Source organism: Primulina eburnea, chromosome 9, assembly GCF_022965805.1.
Source record: "Primulina eburnea isolate SZY01 chromosome 9, ASM2296580v1, whole genome shotgun sequence".
Classification (NCBI taxonomy): Eukaryota; Viridiplantae; Streptophyta; class Magnoliopsida; order Lamiales; family Gesneriaceae; genus Primulina; species Primulina eburnea.
In genome coordinates, this window is record NC_133109.1 from 34,167,243 (window position 1) to 34,186,107 (window position 18,865).

General features: G+C 38.0%; 1 protein-coding gene and 1 long non-coding RNA gene across 4 annotated transcripts; both read right to left on the reverse strand.

The window, feature by feature from the left end:
• Positions 1-181: 181 nt before the first annotated feature.
• On the reverse strand, positions 182-11,900 carry LOC140841969 (ATP-dependent DNA helicase Q-like 4A). Of its 3 annotated transcripts, XM_073209733.1 has the most exons (25): positions 11,512-11,899; positions 11,245-11,418; positions 10,690-10,744; positions 8,697-9,065; positions 8,371-8,523; positions 8,161-8,291; positions 7,548-7,923; positions 7,340-7,471; positions 6,544-6,630; positions 6,324-6,451; positions 5,142-5,262; positions 4,740-4,891; positions 4,537-4,672; positions 3,363-3,486; positions 3,224-3,294; positions 3,057-3,125; positions 2,809-2,937; positions 2,578-2,736; positions 2,353-2,433; positions 2,112-2,273; positions 1,860-1,915; positions 1,234-1,366; positions 1,033-1,127; positions 847-924; positions 182-779 (listed from the first exon to the last, which is right to left on the reverse strand). In XM_073209733.1, the coding sequence occupies exons 1-25, from the start codon at positions 11,529-11,531 to the stop codon at positions 410-412; spliced, it is 3,561 nt and encodes a 1,186-aa protein (XP_073065834.1). In that variant the 5' UTR covers positions 11,532-11,899; the 3' UTR covers positions 182-409. The 3 variants fall into 3 exon arrangements, with proteins under 3 accessions (XP_073065834.1, XP_073065836.1, XP_073065835.1); XM_073209735.1 differs by lacking the exons at positions 10,690-10,744; positions 11,512-11,899 and having other exon boundaries at positions 11,245-11,381; XM_073209734.1 differs by lacking the exons at positions 2,578-2,736; positions 2,809-2,937; positions 3,057-3,125 and having other exon boundaries at positions 11,512-11,900.
• A 1,712-nt stretch (positions 11,901-13,612) lies between these two features.
• Positions 13,613-15,101, reverse strand: LOC140841972 (uncharacterized). Its single transcript, XR_012120292.1, has 2 exons — positions 14,720-15,101; positions 13,613-14,551 (listed from the first exon to the last, which is right to left on the reverse strand). It is a non-coding gene; the product is annotated as an uncharacterized lncRNA (long non-coding RNA).
• Between the last annotated feature and the right edge of the window lie 3,764 nt (positions 15,102-18,865).

The following is an 18,865-nucleotide window of genomic DNA, read 5'->3' on the forward strand; positions in this document are numbered from 1 at the left end:
ATATATCAAAATTCAATAAAATCGATATCTTGTCACTAATAATTGTTATAAATCTGCCTTCTTAAAAATAAAACTAACTCTAAACAACGAATTAGTTATCATCTTTTTTAAAAAAAATATAAAAATGCAACATCATTCATAGAACATAATAAATTATACAGTAAACACTGTTTTACCTAGAAAAGTATTATTAATTAATTAATTTGGAAGTAACATTTATCAGATATTGTCAAAATCAAGTTACATTGCAAAGATTGCAATTGGATAATCTCTTCATGCAGCATACAAAGTTTTGACTACAATGCGAAACGCATTTCTATTATGCAACTCTAATGTTAGAATCAAATGCATTTCATTTCCCAAAGAATATCTGAGAAATGGTTCTAGCATCGACCATGAAGAAACTTACTCAAGTTGTATGCCATGAAGGTAGAACTCTTCCTCCTCTATTCTGATCAATCTCACCAACTTCAACCTCAAATAAGCTATCATCAAAATCAATATCTTCGTATTGGTACTCACACTCAAGATTTTTGTTCAAATTTGTTCCCAGACTCTTATCAACCTTTTTCACCAACCTTTTCTTGGACCTGCCAGTGCTTTCAACTAAGAAATCATCGTCATTTGAATTTGTATTTGAAACTCTAGCGGTGGCCTGTCTTCTCCTCTTTGAATCTGTGCTATCATTGCTACTGCTGCTGTTTTTGTCCTTGTAATAATCCCTAATAGTAGCTTCAATGGTTTCCAGTACTCGATCACCATATTTGGTTATTTTTGCTCTGAAATTAAAACATTGGTTATATTTGCAAGTTTCTTCGATGAATTTAATTGGAAGATCTCACTTACTTGCCAATACCATTAATCTCTAAGAGTTCATCTTTGTTTCTTGGAATCCTTTTACTGATATGCTGCAGTGTAGCATTTCTACGAATAAGAACCAATGGCAAAAGAAAAAGTTTAGGACAGATATATGCTTGTTGAGTAGTTCCTTCGAGCAAACTATTAACAGAGAGAACAAGCGTAGAAGTGTACCCAAAAATGTGATATGCCATGACCCCTTCTCCAGCTTCCTTGACTAGGACTGTTCTGAGCATTCGCAGTGCAGAATATAATTTGGCTGAAAGGTTCTGTAGAGAAACAAGACAACACGAAATAAATTATTGAACCTAAGCTAGAGGGTAGTAATAGAAAAACGATGAATCCTAAGAATAAGATGGAAGATTGTATTATTACCAAATCAACTTCAGAGTGGGGCTCGGCAGGAATATCTACTGGTGGAGGACTTTGTTTTCCTGATGTCGATGATCCTTTTGCAGGAGTAGCCTCAGATCGACCTGATTTCAATGGTTTACCAGAAGATGGGAATCTACATGGAAGACAATGTCATTATAAAGACGACAAACTACAACATCGTGGAGGAGTAGGGAAAGAAATCGGAGTATTCAACCAAATTTTAAGATAAATTGTTTGAGCTGACAATGATCCTCAGTACTGCTATATGAATACAGACTTGGCCGATGATGAATCCTTATTTGCAAGAGAAATTTTGTCGTAAATCAACACCGTGCTCTTAAATTTCGAAAAAGTGCAAGTTAAAAAAGGGGGGTGACTTGAAAAAAAGCAGCAACTATGAAAATGTTTTTTATTTTGTGTAGGGAAAAAAACAAGAAAAGATGGGGCATTTAGCAAAAGCTTTAACAAGAGATCTGTTATCAAATCAATGGGACATGTTCAGAGCAGAATGTCAATGAATCATTTCTTTGAAAAGATTATCTAATAGTCATTTGATTAAGAATGTTGCATATTTCAATGCTCCAAAATAAAAAGTATGATTATTTCAAGAATCAGAGTTATTGAACCTTAGTTTAATCGTCTGGCCACAGGCAAAGAGATTGTAAACCCCGGATTCATTAACCTGATGATTAAAAAAAGGCAATATTCAAAGGATGCTATCAGATAAATAACTATAAACTATTATATGTATGTGGGTGTATCGGAACAAACAAGAGAGGGTGTACTAGAGTGAGGAAGACACGCGTTCTTCTTCTCGTGAGTTTTCTATAGATGCTCTCTTGTATATTAAAGAACATTGAAAAGAAAGCCCGTTTTACCTTTAATAGCGATGATATTGATCCATATAAATCGCTTTTTTTCACATCCTCCATCAGAATGTCCTCGATCACAAGGTGACGCAACACACGGGACGCTTCATCCTTGGCCAAATGTTTTCCAGCTCCATGCATGCTCAAATTCTCATGTCTGTGTTTCTTAACCTAAGTTTGGTATCAGGATAATGTTAAACAAAGTACCACATAAGTAAAAATCAACAAAGTTTTGATCATTAGGACATACAAACTGGTTTAAGGAACCCCTGTAGACCTCCAAGATATGGGCCGACGAAAAATGTTGTCCTGTTGTCTTTACCAGTTCAACCTATTAACATGTCACAAAACAATTTTCAGTTAAAAGTTGTAAATAAATTGTATTTCTAACACATGCCCATCTAAGGATAAAAGAACCAAATACATCTATGAGAAAGAATTTCATGGCATAAATAATAAATAAGAAAATCCTAACCAGCTGCTTGGCAATCTCCGTGACATCTTTTTCAACGAAGCTTAAATTTTTTGAACAATTATCACAAGTTTTCTGGCAGTTTACAGAATCAAATTTTTCTCCAAAGTGAATGAGCTGTAGGAGACGCCGACAATCAACATCATTCTCACAATAGCTAACCTGAAAATATGTTGCTAAAATATATTAATAATTTAGTGATTCTAATAGCAACAAACAAAATCCTATCTATACCATTCGCAGGAGATTCTCTGTGTTTGTCTCCAGTAACCTCCCCGAAGGTGCTGTACTTGCACGCTTATATCCTGGTGCAAAGAGTGTTTGCTCTGCCACTCCTTGACTTATCATATGCTTCACCCGAATCTGCAGAAAAAGTCAAAAAGTTGACAGGCGTGCATTAACACAAGCAGGAAGAAATGCAAACCATTCAAACAAATCCAAAAAGAGAGAATGAGAAAAGATGTCATTTTCTTATGACTTACATAATCACTATAGCTGTAGTATAACACACAAGACGAAGCCTGGCCATCTCTTCCAGCACGGCCGCACTCCTGCAATCCACAACTCAATATCCAGGCATATAAGATATATATTTACAATAAAATAAGTACATAAAAACAAGGAAGGACACATTGCTACAGGAGATTACCTGGTGGTAGCCTTCAATAGATTTCGGAAGGGAATGGTGAATGACAAACCGGACATCAGGTTTATTTATACCTAAAATATCCGTGTCAGCACGTCACTGAAAATGACTCCAAAGACAGCATTACAGTCTGAAACCATACCCATCCCAAATGCAACTGTTGCACATATTATGTTAATCTCATCCTTGCTCCACTGTCTCTGTGTCATTGCACGGTGGTCGGTGTCCATGGAGCCATGGTAGAAAGCTGCTTTATGTCCATATTGCTGGAAGACACACGCATCACCACTTAAAAATTACAAATACATTATACGAATTAAAGCCTACAATTCTACATTAATTTGACTGTGAGGAACTCTGCTCACAGAATTTACCAACTAGAGCCAACCACGGCTCCCTACAAAACATGAATCTAAATTGGAACCATCTCCAAAAACTAGAGGCAAACTATTTTTGTATCAATTTTAAAACTGAAACCAAAACCAAGGATTTTTCTGGTTCCTAGAATGTAGAGATAAGAAACCAAAATCAATTGTTTTACAGAGGCTCCTTTAAGATAGAGGTTTGTTTTTTTTTTCATAACAGCATGAACTGTAACAAAAATCGTAGATTAAGTTATGGTTTACACACCTTAATTTATATAAGTTAAACTACTTATTTTATATAAGTGAAATTGAAACCCTATTTTTATTTCGTTTATGCTAAAAAATTAATATATTGTAATATAATTGTTAAATCGTTAAATTTAATTAGCTTAAATACCTCACAAATAATTCAAATATTTTGATTTTTAGATTGAAAAATATATCTTCAAATTGATTCCAACCGAAAATCGAATCTGAACATTCGGGCATCGGAACTGGAACTGTCAATTTTAGAACCATAATCAAACCTATAAAAGAAATCATTAAATGACATATGCATCTAAATTAGATTATAAGAAAAAAGGGTTGCTTAAATAAAAAATTGTTCCAGATAAATACCTAATTACCTATTAATACATACTATGATTCAAGTAATGTCTTAAACTACTGCCAAATAAATACACATTCATAGAAGGAGGCTTTTCATTTTTTTTAATATATGATCAATGAGAACCTTTTTTTCATTTATTCCACAAGCAGTACCTCACACACAAGAAGTTTGAGGGCAGACATACATAAATTATTTTGCCTCGTTAACGTCGAGAACAAAAACAGGGGCGAATTTGTTTTTTGGTATCATCATAACTTCTATTAGGAAAAAAGAGAAGAGAATGGTTCATCTTATCCACATAATTTCAGCTTCCCAGTTCACATGAACGTAAGGAGATATACCTGCAACTTTTCAGCAACTTTTTCACAATCCATTCTTGAAAGACAATAAATGATCCCACATTCGTCAAAATGGTTCTCCTTGATAAACTTGTCAATATCTTCCACACACTTCTTTGTCTTAGGAACAACAGAATATCTGCAATTTTTCGCAGCGTTACGCATTAGTGTAAGGCCAAGCATTATAAATTAAACTTAAAACTTACCGTAAATTTGGGCGGTTAAAACTTTGCCGAAAAACAATGCAATTTACTAAACCAAGAGCCTGCACAACATCTTCCTTCACACTGATTGTGGCGGTAGCAGTCAACGCAAGCACGGGTATAGATGGAAATTTCTGTTTCAATATGCCGAGACACTGGATACAAACAAATACTCGAGTTAGACCAAGATCCTTAAATGTGAGTTTCTGGAAAAAGCACATGACAGCACCAATAACGATTGCAACCATATAACGACTGCAACCATGCCAAACGCAAATGAAAACTGAAGAAAATTTTCTGTTTACCACAAAATAGAATAAAAAAGATCGGAATAATAAAGAAGTGGCAGTCAAAACAACTAAATAAGTGTCCCTCGAATACTAAAGAAAATTGGACATACAAAACCTGGTAATCCGGTCTAAAATCATGTCCCCATTGGCTAACACAATGAGCTTCATCAATGACAATCCGAGCAAGAGAATCACGAGCATGTAGGCTTTCTAAGTGACGCAGCAGGACATCACTTCTGCAGAAATGAATATTGAGCTAATCCATTTGCTTTTGTGCAAAAAAAAAAAATCCACTGGATATGTTTTCTTAAACACATTCTGGTTCTCATCATAAATAATCCTAGCAACCTTGAGATGGGTATCAGTTTGTGCAGAATATAGTTGAATTATTCTCAATTAAAAAGAAAGTCAAATGGCTTCCAGCTGAAATCCCATTCGCACAAACAAAATTTAACAGCTAAAACAATCATTTTATTTGATAAAACAGCAACATGTCTTCTTTTAAGATTCCGATATTCTATATTTGTGTATGTATTCTCTCGATAAAGGACTGTTTATTAAATAATCACATTCAATCATATGTTAAAGACCCGTAATGACCTCCTTAGTACAACAACATATCCAAAGAAACTTGACAACTAGTCTAACATTGACAGTGTGATGCATCGTGTATACTAACCAAAGGAGGTACACGGCAGTGTAGACAAAATTTTGTCTATACATATGATGGAAAAATCACACAAATACATAGACATGCACTTTTGTCAATTTTTGAATTTCTTACAGACTTTTACAGAAGCGACTGATTTGCTTGAAACCCACATAAAATGAAGCTGATAGAATTCAATTCAGTTTTAGCTCACCGTATAGAATGTATATAACCATGGGTGCATAGAGCAATGACTTTGTAGATGTATTTCACACAGACACCTAGAACATCAATATCAGCGGTATTTTTTTTATTTAAGATGTGTATGATAAAAGAAATCAGTTTCACAGTAGAAGACAAGAATGAAAACCGTGTGGCTCAAACTTGTGTAGTAAGAACTGAAGCCGAACAAAAGATTATGCAAGTTTATCTCAAGATTGAATGAATTTCTAAGTAAATAGAGACTTGTAATGCATTAAGGCTTAATGAGCCTATACTTGCACAAATAAGAAATAATAACAAACTATTGGACTTGGACCTAAAAGTCTCAACACCTTATGGCTAAATTACAACTTCCAGAATGTGGCCATAAATAATTAAGTGTGGATTTCAGGATAAAGCTTTAGGATGTAGGAAAACTTTACTCACTTGGCCACTTTCTCTGGGGTGACATACAACAGCTTGTATTTGCAGTAATCTGAATTAAGCTCTCTAAGAATCTCCTGCTGCTCAGACCAATCCATGTTGGCATTTAGATAAGCCGCTGGTATATTTGCCTAGTTTGATTTTGACGGGAATAATTATGTTACTGGCATTTCTCAAAGTTTACGATGCAATAAGGCGTAAATAAGTATTGTGGAAAATTTACCTGTAGCAGGTGCATTATTTGGTCTTGAATGAGAGAGACAAGAGGTGAAATGACCAAAGTTATTCCTGGACAGATGAGGGCTGGGAGCTACAAGAAATCAGCATTCAGAAACCACATCAAATGTCAGTTGTTACAGCATGGAACTCCAACAAGCAACAGAAAATCCAGTTTGAACAGCTGGTAAAATAAAAGTTAGAGTACAGAAATTATCCCTAAAATCAATGCATCAATAGATAAGTGAGTGCAAAAAAATGAACATTTAGCATAGCTTGTCCACATTGTATTTAATAACATGCAAATTTTTATGCAATATTAGCACTGGAAAGCAACTTCTTAGGTGACTGAATTATTGCAGCATATATAGAAACATTTTTGTACAATCAAGATAAAAATTCACATTTTAAGACGAGTACAACACATTTTCCCCAGAAAAGTGACAGTACTACGGTCCTACAGTAGACAAAATGTGATCCCTGAAAATGTGAGTCTTCTAGCTAGTTATGATTTAGATCAAAGCGACCACTAAGAATATAATATTCAGATTAAATTTTCATCAAATTCTAAAACTTCAGCATTGAAAATGGTCCTGAGTACGAAAATCTGTTAAACAGAAAAATAAATGATAAAAATGAGAAACACCAGTAAAGGCATTTCCAATGTTCCTCATTCAAACTCTTAACAATTAATCTGATATAAATTGAAAATTATGATGATAACACTGATCAATCATCTCTTATTCTCAGCATAGATTTCATTGAAAAAATTTTAAAAATGGATGAGACTAATTTAATTTCACCTGATAAGTCAGGCTTTTTCCTCCTCCAGTTGGCATTAAAACAAATACATCATATCCACTCATTGTAGCGTTGATCACCTCTCTCTGGTTGGGACGGAAGGAGTGATTGCCAAACACTCTTTTGTTGTTGGCCTGACAACAGGAGAAAACATAACATATTAGAACACTGAGCAGGATGTATTACTGGAAGGTTATACCTGTGACAAACCTCTAGCTCCCTTGTCCAAGAAAACTCCCGACTGCTCCACTTTTTGTCAGTTGAACCCTCAATGTAGTTTACTTCAATATACTTAGGTACATATGCCTCTCTCCCCACTGAGGCTGCTGAAATCCCAACTCTGTCCGTGGAATAAAATGAAAATGATGAACCCCACCTATCAATCCTATCAGGCTCATTATTTACTTGAAACTCTGAATCGAGCTTCTTGGGGTCAATTCTGAACGGAACTGTTGGAGGGGTTTCACACTGGAAAGCCATCTTGGTTGCTTTAAATGCAGAAAAATTTGGCGGCATTCTCTCCTCATTAACTGATGTAGAGCGTAGATATTTCTCAAGCTGCTGAATTTGTTTATTAAGCTGCTGCCTAATAATAATATGAAAACATCCTAGGTTTCAGCTCATTTATATAAGTTATATAAGGAAATTATCGGGAAGAAAAAAAAGGAGGATGATCACAACAAAATCATTCTGACATGGTAGCCTTACAAACAGTTGGCACAATTCTTTCATATCTGTCCATGTATTTTCCTTTGAAAAATTAACCAACTAAATTATTTAAACCATGAAAGTAGAGAGATTTATGGACAAAGAGTAGGCAAACCTTTGTAGACGAAGCTTCTCTACCTTCTCCGAACTCATCTCATCAATATTGTCTATTAGATCATTTGATATGTTAATCAGAGAGTCCTTCATTTCTTGCAGGTGGTTTGAAGCTTCCGAACAAAGTCCTAGCTGCACCAGTTTCAGGTGGTCACCATAAGAACTTTGTAGTATATCAATTATCAGGTAAATAGGTTAAATGATAATATACCTTAATATCGTGACTGCAGTTTAAGCACAGCTCAGATGGCAAATTCTTTTCCTCAAGTATAGCATGAGTAAATGGAGGATGTTTAGATATTGTTGGCTGAGGAGTCGAACTTGACTGAAAATGATTCATAACTATTTGGTCCACATCAATATTCTGAAGAAATATAGTAAAGCCGTGAAACAAATGCATTAATAACTTAACAACTTGGTAATTACAATAGAAGAAACATTGACTAAGTAGCATAAAGTAGACAAGTTTACCAGTTTAAAACTACAACATTATTAGCCAATTTGTCCATCATCATTTAAACCTTTCTCGAAAATTACCTCAAGTACATCATCATCAATGATGCGTTCAGAATATGTTGACTTGGACCCAACTGTTGCTATTGCATAAGCAGCAGATTTGCGGGCAACGCCATTTATGTTTTGCGCTTGAAATCTATCGCTCGTCGAGTATGAACCACTTTGCATCAGAACCTGTCTGTCTTCCTCAACTTTGCTGCTTTGAACATAGGATTCACCTAGGCTTTGATGCATTCGTGTATTACCAGAAAACTTGATTTTCGAGTCAGACGAACACTGCTGAGTTGCCCTCCTTGAGGTGGCATCAGCATGTTCAGATAAAGGAAGGGTTTTTCCAGGTTTTGTGTAGTTTCTGGAATTCAACTGCAGGCCTGTAAGTAGCTTCCAAGCCTGCCATATTTTACATTCCAAAATAATGCTGAATGAATAAAATTTTGAGTAAATGTAAAAAGTGGTAATCAAGTTTGAAAGCACTATAACAAACTACATCAGCATTAAAACCAGAAACTGACATTTCACAAACTGCAACAAAGAAAACGAAGAACAACTGATCAAAAAATGAAAATGAAGAACAAAAGAAAATCTTACAACCAATTTAGAAGAAATCAATCATTTCTTTTAAATAGGAGAATATGCGGACAAAGAAATTATAAAATGCGAAAACTAACAAAAACAAATAAGAAATGAATGTGACAGTAATCAGAATTGTGTCAATTAACCTCAACTGACTTAGGAGGGAAAGAAAAAGTGAAGAATGCTATAGCTATCAAGAGAAAATAAAAAGAAATGAGGTTCCATTCATTAGACTCTATTTCTTCATAAGTAATGGAGAAATAAGGGGAGCATGATTTGACAAATAATCATGACAAGCAACATAAAAGACACGGTATATATGTCTGTATGGTAATCTGAAAAAAATAAATGAGCATGAGAGAAAATCTATTACGAAGGTGGGTCAAGAACTTACTGATCTTACAATGTACTATTGCCAGAAACCCAGCCCTAGATCTACATGTTGGATGTTAAACGGAAGGATGAACTCTGGAGCAGAAAAATTGGGTGGAATAAACCAGAGGCTTCAAACTGATCAGGCTACATTCGATTTGAGTTGGTATCTCTGGTTTCAGGAAGAATTCAGTTCCTTGTGGAGAGGAAAGTACGTATGACAGTGCATGCCATTAAAAAAACACTTTCCTTTCAATTCTACATCATAGTTAGTTGCCTCGTATATTCATCTTGTCCCTATCAAATCCAACCTTTTTAAACTGCATTGATCCACTATCATGTCGTTTAAACATTTTCTATTTGTACGACATGGTTATTCTTATTCCTGACCCATGTATCTCTTTGGTAAAAAAAAAACTGTTCACGAAAAAGCTACAATACTCGAAGCAACTGCAATTATAGCACCACAAATTTTTTATGATGGTAAAGAAATTATAAGACATGGCATGCATGAAACATAAATTTTGACTAAATTCTTCACTTTCTTTATCATGAAGCACTCAATGGCATAGTCTAATCAAGGCATTGTTGACTGTGCAGAATATTTAACTTTTGTTATAAATTCCTGTGCGTTTACTATTCCAGCATACTTTTCTAAAGATTCATAGAACATCGAGTAAGTATAAAGGAAACAAAAAATCAACTGGAATGGATAAATATTGCAGAGAAATGCTGCCGAGTTAACAATAACCCATCAATTGCAGCAGACGGCAACATTCTCCGTCCATAAACCAATTTGACACGAGGGTTTCACAACTACACAAGTGACGATTACTTTAGATCACAAACCTATCGTCTGATGCACTAAGGTATCAGATCCCCGTTCAAGGATTCAATTTAATTTAGTTGATATGGAGTCAAACACCAATCTTTAGCCTCGAAACATAGAACACTCCTAAGTAATGTGCACAAGAGTCAAAGAGTGAGCTCAAAAATCACCTCTTTCTAATGTATTTGCCTGCAGGAAAAAGATTTACAATACAGATCTACAACCACAAAAATATTTTACCTTTTCAACTCGCACATTTTGCACACTAACATCCTGAAATTGACAAACCATGGACCTATATATGCAGAAAGATAAATCATGAGAAAGGCAAAAAAGCATCATGGATTCATGAAGTTCACCTCTTAATGAATCTACAATCAAAATGAGTTTACCCAACATTTGAAGAAAGAAAAGGAGGGAAGAATATTTAATAAAAGCAAATAACACTGAGACGACATTAATCGTCTGGGTAATAATTCCATAAAGAATAAGCAACGTACATGATTTTCTTATATCATGATTTTTAAATGAATGCCAGGTCAGCGAGAAAGGATAAAGAAGACACGGACAACAATAACCATGAACTTGAAAAAAATTCAAGTATGTTTGTGCTTGATTTCCTATCAGTAACAACCATATACATATTCTATGGCTTGTTCCCATGCATATCACAACAGAGAGCAGGCCTGAAAGTATGTAGAAAAGCAAGATAGTAGAAAAGTGAATATTTCAGGACAGCATTCCACAGGTAAATATATTTATCAACTATCTCAAAGTCACAAAAATGAATTTTACCTTGCATCCATTGCTTCACCAATTTGAGGTTTTTGAGTTGGCAAGGAGAAAAGAAAGTTTGCACTCAAGAAGTTATCTTGTCTTGAGAAGTCGTAGTGTGCATTGGCGTGTTCTTGCCAATTGATTTTCAGTGGTTTGTTGCTAGATTTCTTATCTCCATTTGAATTGATGCCCCTGCATCCACCAAAAGTACAGGAACCAAAATTAAAGGAAACAAAAATAATGGAATATATATATAAGAGTTGAAAGGATATGGATTGTCGTTACCTTGTGTGTATTTCCTTCATCTTCAACAAATAAATTCTTCTAGCTTCTTACGTTAATGGACGTCCGCAAAAGCTCATTCTTAATGACATACGTGTGAGATATGAAACCAATAATCCCAGAAAAAAATCGATTCAAAGGTCATGAAATCAAGTTCTAAACACTTAAAAATGGGGAAAGGACCAAAAAATGAAGATCATGTCATAAACAATCCTCTTGATTATGCCTCAATGAGAACTGAAAATCTAAATGTGAGTTGCACACAAAATCAACGGTGGTGTACAGTGGTTTTGAAAGAAGTTCAGGAATCGGAGTAGAAGGAAATGTGTGTGTGTGTGTCAGGAATTGGGGAGGTTCAAATCGAAATGGCGGGATGCGTTTAGGGCTTCGCAATTCGGGGCTGGCCATATACGGGTCACCCGGCAATCCCATTCCGGCCCCGGGTGGGGTTTGTGTTTGGATCCTTGAATCGGGTCAATATTCATCATCATTAATACTAGCAATGATACTAATGATAATTGTAACATGAGAAATTATAGTATTTATTACAAGGATATAGTAAAAATTATTTAAATAAAAACAATAGCAACATCAATAGTAATAGTGACTATAAAATTGGAATTTAAAAAAAATTGATTAAATGACGTCCAATTTCACATAAACTTTTGTAAGATTGAGTTCGATTGAGCGACTATTTGTTTGGACACAAGATTTTATTTATGTTTTCGAATAGTGTTTTTATCGATATTAAATAGAAAAATCGTGAACATAAATATGACATATTAATTAATCTTGTTTAAATTTGAATATTGACATCACTTTTTTGGCAAAAACTTAGTGAGAATGGTCTCACGGATTTTATTTTGTGAGACAGATATCTTATTTGGGTCATCAATGAAAAAGTATTATTTTTTATGCTAAGAATATTATTTTTTATTGTGAATATCGGTAGGGTTGACTCGTCTTATAGATAAAGAGTCGTGAGACCGTCTCACAAAAGATTTACTCCACTTTTTTAGAACCATAAACGATAAAAGGCCATATTTTGCCATATTCAAAGAAAATTAAATTATTGAATTGTTACGACAATATAAAGTGTCAAAATCACAAAGAAAAAAATAGACATAATAACATAGAGTGTCACATCACAAAGAAAAACATATACATAACACACAAATGCAATTTTTTCATTGTTAAAGTGAATGTATTCATCCTAATTTAAAATAAAATAAGTTAATCTCACTCTCTCAATCCATAAAATTTCTTAAAATGCTTCACATATATTTGAATTGGGTTAGTAATTTGTTGTAATTGATGTTTGACACCGAGATCTCATCAAATATTTGAGATTTTCATATCAGGCGGACGATAAATCATCAATTTTCTCTTTACATTATTATTATATTTTACATTACACCAAAAGGGTTTTTATTTTTATATTTTTTATATTGAAAAAATGGACATATGAGAGTGATTTTTAGTTTTAGTTTTATTTATTTATTTATTTATTATTATTATTGGGAGAATGAGAAATTGCCATAAGTTGCTACTTTCTAGACTTGTATAGAACCCCATCCCAATCCAAGTGCCACAGCCCACATGGATGAATGAGTGGACAAGAATCCAATGCCAAAACAGATTAGATTAGTGACTGCCACACAAATTCAAGCTTAAGCTGAGCCACGTTATCTCCACACTTCAAAGATAAAGCCTCCCCTCCCCAACTCCACACTCTCCTCGCATCCAACATACTCCAGCAATGGCCACTCTCTCCGGCACCGTCATCAGTGCCTCCTTCCTCCCCCGCCGTAGCCCCACATCACCGGACACCTGCACCTCCATATTCAACAGAACCACCCAAGCCACCGCCCTTTTCCTCCCCAAGCTCTCCCCCTCCAAGGGAAGAGTCACATGCATGGCCACCTACAACGTGAAACTGCTGACCCCGGAAGGAGAAGTGACGTTCCAGTGCGAAGACGATGTATACATCCTGGACAAGGCGGAGGAAGCCGGGTACGAACTGCCGTACTCCTGCCGCGCCGGCTCTTGCTCCTCCTGCGCCGGGAAAGTGTTGAGCGGGGCGGTCGATCAGGAGGATGGCAGCTTTCTGGACGATGATCAGTTGGAAGGTGGATGGGTTTTGACCTGTGTTGCGTATCCCAAGTCTGATGTTACCATTGAGACGCATAAGGAGGAGGAACTCACAGCCTGAGGCGATTCCATGCATGTTTTTTTATGAAATTAATATCGTTTCATCTTGTTGGGTTAGTAATTTCTTATTTGTGGGATTACTTAATTATGCTTGATTATTGATTCTGTAACTTAAACTTAGATTAATGTGTCATTAAATCTCTCTAATAGTAGTTCACCTCACACTAAAAATCTCATATGTGAGACCAGGGCTCTGGTTGATACTGAATTGTAACAGAAGAAAACCAATTTCGATCCCCATTTCTTAGCTAGTTAGTGCCTTGGACCACACAAATTTCAAGGACGACTTTTCTACGAAAATAGAGAAATGGTGTGTTAATGCAATTCAAACTAACGATGCATTATATGATTATCATGAGTAAAGGTTGGCCTAATTCTTGGCCGGCCTTCTAGTCTGTTCTATCGACGTTTGCTTCACTATCTTTTTCACCATCCACTGCATTTGAAGCGTCGAAACCACATTGCTGAGCTACATTAGACAGTTCGAGACGAGCACTTAATGAACCCGGGGACGAACATGGAGATACAGTGCCGGATGTCGCTGTATTCGTCTCGTCTCCCTCGTCAATCGGACTTGTAGACCTTGTCGCAATCGAGTTCAAAGTCGTGGACCGCTCCTTACCCTCTTGCCCCAACTATGTAGCGACATCCGAACACTCTCCGCGATCAAAGCTTTCTTGAAACGTGATCCCGTCTGAGATATATAAATATGATAGCAAAACTGATCAAACGGGAAGGAAAACATTTCAAGTTTTCTGGTAGTTTACACACCGTAGTGATGATTACGTTGAGAAGGGCCGTACTATAGACACACCAAAACTGCACCAGGACTCTGCAAAAAAGCTTGAATTTCACACGAGGTGCGATTGATTGATGCCATTGATGATGTTGTATTCATGAGTTTGAAATAGGCGTGGAAAAATGAAATCACCCGGTAATCAATAGGACGACGATAATTGCATGGTTGCTCGTGAAACAGGATGTTTCTTTGAAGCCCCACTGCACAAAAGTTGCAAAAAACAAACTGAAATTGATATAAATCTGCACTGACAGTCTAGAGGTTATGTTTCAAGTGTTTCTACCAAGGACCAGATAAAGGTTGCCATCTCAAAAGCATTCTGCACGAACATAAAATATGTCAAAGATCTACACTATTACTCATTTTTCTTGATTCGATGCATTAAAGCTTGGCATGATTATTTCACCTGAAATGAAATAAACTGCATCAAACGTAGCAAAACTTCGGGTTTGCCAAACCAAAACTGATCGTCTCTGGGCTTCACTTGATTCCCGATCGACGGCTCTCTGGGCTTAGTGATTTCAAGTGCTAACAGGGTCACAACATGCTGGAGTTCGTCCCCACTACCATGACAAGCTTTAACATGACAACTGTGCGTGGGTTAGAAATGTAAACAAGTGGAAAAGAACGTCCCTTTATGTTCAATGCTATCCGACTCGAGTTTAGCAGGGGCACAACTTAATATTGCCAAGAAGAATCATCCAGTTATAGAAATAATCGAAGAAAATCCAATTTGTTTTTCATTTAAAGTAGGAAAGGCAAGAAAACTAGATATATACTTACGATTGCGGGCATAAACGAAAGCCAGAAGTATATATTATGACCTGCACCACGATATACAATTACAAGGACTTTGATTTGTGTCAAGAAACTGGTGCTTTTGATCTTGATATGTGATCAAATTTCGTACCGTGCATGTTTACGAAGATACAGAGAATGGCATAACCCCAAAGTGGGCAGCTACAGAACAAAAATCTGGTGGGTTCACCTCTTATATATATAAACTCCCTGGACCTTTTCGTTAAGAACAGGTCAGGTGAAATACCTGATTCTGACGATCTTATAGAACTCGTCTTCCATGACGCGAACCATATATATATTTATGAAAATTTTAAGACTAATTCAATCCGTGATTCTGAAAAGTCACGGATAAGCTTACACTCTTCTTCAATTGTTGGTGAAAAATCATCTTACAGTTTCTTGTCTGAACACTCACTGTGATGAAACCTAATCTCAAGGCCATATAACCTGACTTCTGCACTGAACTCCTAAACTGTCTAAGGAAGCAAAACTGCATATATTGAATGTGGACATGTCGTCTCAAGAGAAAAAATCCGAAACAACGAAAACTGAAGCCAAAGTTGAGCTCCAAACATTTATTGATGGCATGGAAGTGGTGATGAGAAGTAATACCATCCAAATGAGAACTTGATTCCGACTCCATGGATGGGATGCACGATGCAAAGCAAAGGTCGATTGTCGTCTCATCAACTCGTTCTTAGCTGCCAACCAAACTCGGAATTGACTGTGAATTTTAGTGATTGAAAGGATGGAGGGTTAATTAACACAAGAATTTCAAATACCTTGTGCATTCGCCTCGGCCACCAGACCTGCCTGAATCTCCCACTTCCTCCAGCTATACATCTGCATTTAGCAACCGGGTTACGAATATGATCCGGTTGAAATTCTATGTTAAGCATTCCTCTGCATCCGGTAGCAAAAAGTTTCTGGTAAGTTTGAAATCATTCAATGCCGAATAACGAAGATGAAAATGGCTACCTTGCTCATAGACAAGCCAACTACCACACAACTGTATAGAACGTTGGTTATACCGAGAACAAAGAAGAACCGTGATATTGCTGAAATCGGTGATGCTAACTGGGAGGTCAGATCCTTGCTTGGAGAGTTCGGATCAAACCTTGGAACGCTGGCAGGAAAGTCGGCACGTCACTCGGGGAGCTCGGATTGGACTTGCAAGAATGAGCGGGGAGCTCGGATTTGTACTTGCAAGAATGAGCGGGGAGCTCGGATTTGTACTTTTAGGGAGCTCGGGTCAGATCTCCGAAATCTGAAAGCACAAACAAGAGTGTGAGAAGGGGGCTGGAAGGTTGTTCCGGCGTAGCCCCTCCGACGCTCAAGTCAGAGAACAGAAAACCGAGAGGATAATGTGTGTGCTGAGATAAGTCGGTCAGGCACTTGGAGCTCGGCAAACACTAAATAATAACATGATGAGGTCATACTGAGAGAGGTCGACCGGGAGCTCGGCCCAACACTTCATTAAATAATAACACGAAGAGGTCATCCTGAGGAAGGTCGACCGGAGCTCAGCCCAACACTTCATAAAGTAATAACCGAGGAGATCATCCTGAGAGAGGTTGGCCGGGCTATGGGAGCTCGGCCCAACACTTGATAGATAATAACCTGATGAGGTCATCCTCAAGGAGGTCGGCTGGGAAATCGTCCTCATAAAATAATAACGCGAGGAGGTCATCCCGAGGGAGATCGATTGAGAGCTCGGCCCAACACCATAAAATAATAACCCGAAGAGATCCTGAGAGAGGTTGGTCGGGTTATGGGAGCTCGGCCCAACACTTGATAGATAATAACCTGATGAGGTCATCCTCAGGGAGGTCGATTGGGAGCTCGGCCCAACACCATAAATTAATAACACGAGGAGATCATCCTGAGAGAGGTCGGCCGGGCTATGGGAGCTCGGCCCAACACTTGATAGATAATAACCTGATGAGGTCATCCTCAAGGAGGTCGGCTGGGAGATCGTCCTTATAAAATAATAACGCGAGGAGGTCATCCCGAGGGAGGTCGATTGGGAGCTCGGCCCAACACCATAAAATAATAACCCGAAGAGATCCTGAGAGAGGTTGGTCGGGTTATGGGAGCTCGGCCCAACACTTGATAGATAATAACCTGATGAGGTCATCCTCAGGGAGGTCGATTGGGAGCTCGGCCCAACACCATAAATTAATAACCCGATGAGATCATCCTGAGAGAGGTCGGCCGGGCTATGGGAGCTCGACCCCACACTTGATAGATAATAATCTGATGAGGTCATCCTCAGGGAGGTCGGCTGGGAGAACGGCCCCATAAAATAATAACCCGAGGAGATCCTGAGAGAGGTTGGTCGGGCTATGGGAGCTCGGCCCAACACTTGATAGATAATAACCTGATGAGGTCATCCTCAGGGAGGTCGATTGGGAGCTCGGCCCAACACCATAAAATAATAACCCGAGGAGATCATCCTGAGAGAGGTCGGCCGGGCTATGGGAGCTCGACCCCAGGGAGGTCGGCTGGGAGAACGGCCCCATAAAATAATAACCCGAGGAGATCCTGAGAGAGGTTGGTCGGGCTATGGGAGCTCGGCTCAACACTTGATAGATAATAATCTGATGAGGTCATCCTCAGGGAGGTCGATTGGGAGCTCGGCCCAACACCATAAAATAATAATCCGAGGAGGTCATCCAGAGAGAAGTCGATCGGGCTATGGGAACTCGGCCCAACACTTCGATGATAACCCGAGGAGGTCATCTCGAGGGAGGTCGGCTGAACTTTTTAATGAAATAATAACTCGGTAAGATCGTGCCGAGGGAGGTAAGCTCGGCCATGGGAGGTCGGCACAACCCTTCACAAATAATAACTCGGTAAGATCATGCCGTGGGAGGTAAGCTCGGCCATGGGAGGTCGGCTTAACTTTTCAATAAAATAATAACTCTGTAATATCATGCTGTGGGAGGTAAGCTCGGCCATGGGAGGTCGCGCTGAGGGAGATCGGCTCGGCCATGGGAGGTAAGCTCGGCCATGGGAGGTCGGAACAACCCTTCACAAAATAATAACTCGGTAAGATCATGTCGTGGGAGGTAAGCTCGGCCATAGGAGGTCGGCTTAACTTTTCAATAAAATAATAACTCTGTAATATCATGATGTGGGAGGTAAGCTCGACCATGGGAGGTCACGCTGTGGGAGCTCGGCTCGGCCATAGGAGGTCGGCTGAACTTTTTAATAGAATAATAACTCGGTAAGATCATGCCATGGGAGGTAAGCTCGGCCATGGGAGGTCGGCACAACCCTTCACAAAATAACAACTCGGTAAGATCATGCCGTGGGAGGTAAGCTCGGCCATGGGAGGTCGGCACAACCCTTCACAAAATAATAACTCGGTAAGATCATGCCGTGGGAGGTAAGCTCGGCCATGGGAGGTCGGCTTAACTTTTCAATAAAATAATAACTCTGTAATATCATGCTGTGGGAGGTAAGCTCGGCCATGGGAGGTCGCGCTGAGGGAGATCGGCTCGGCCATGGGAGGTAAGCTCGGCCATGGGAGGTCGGAACAAC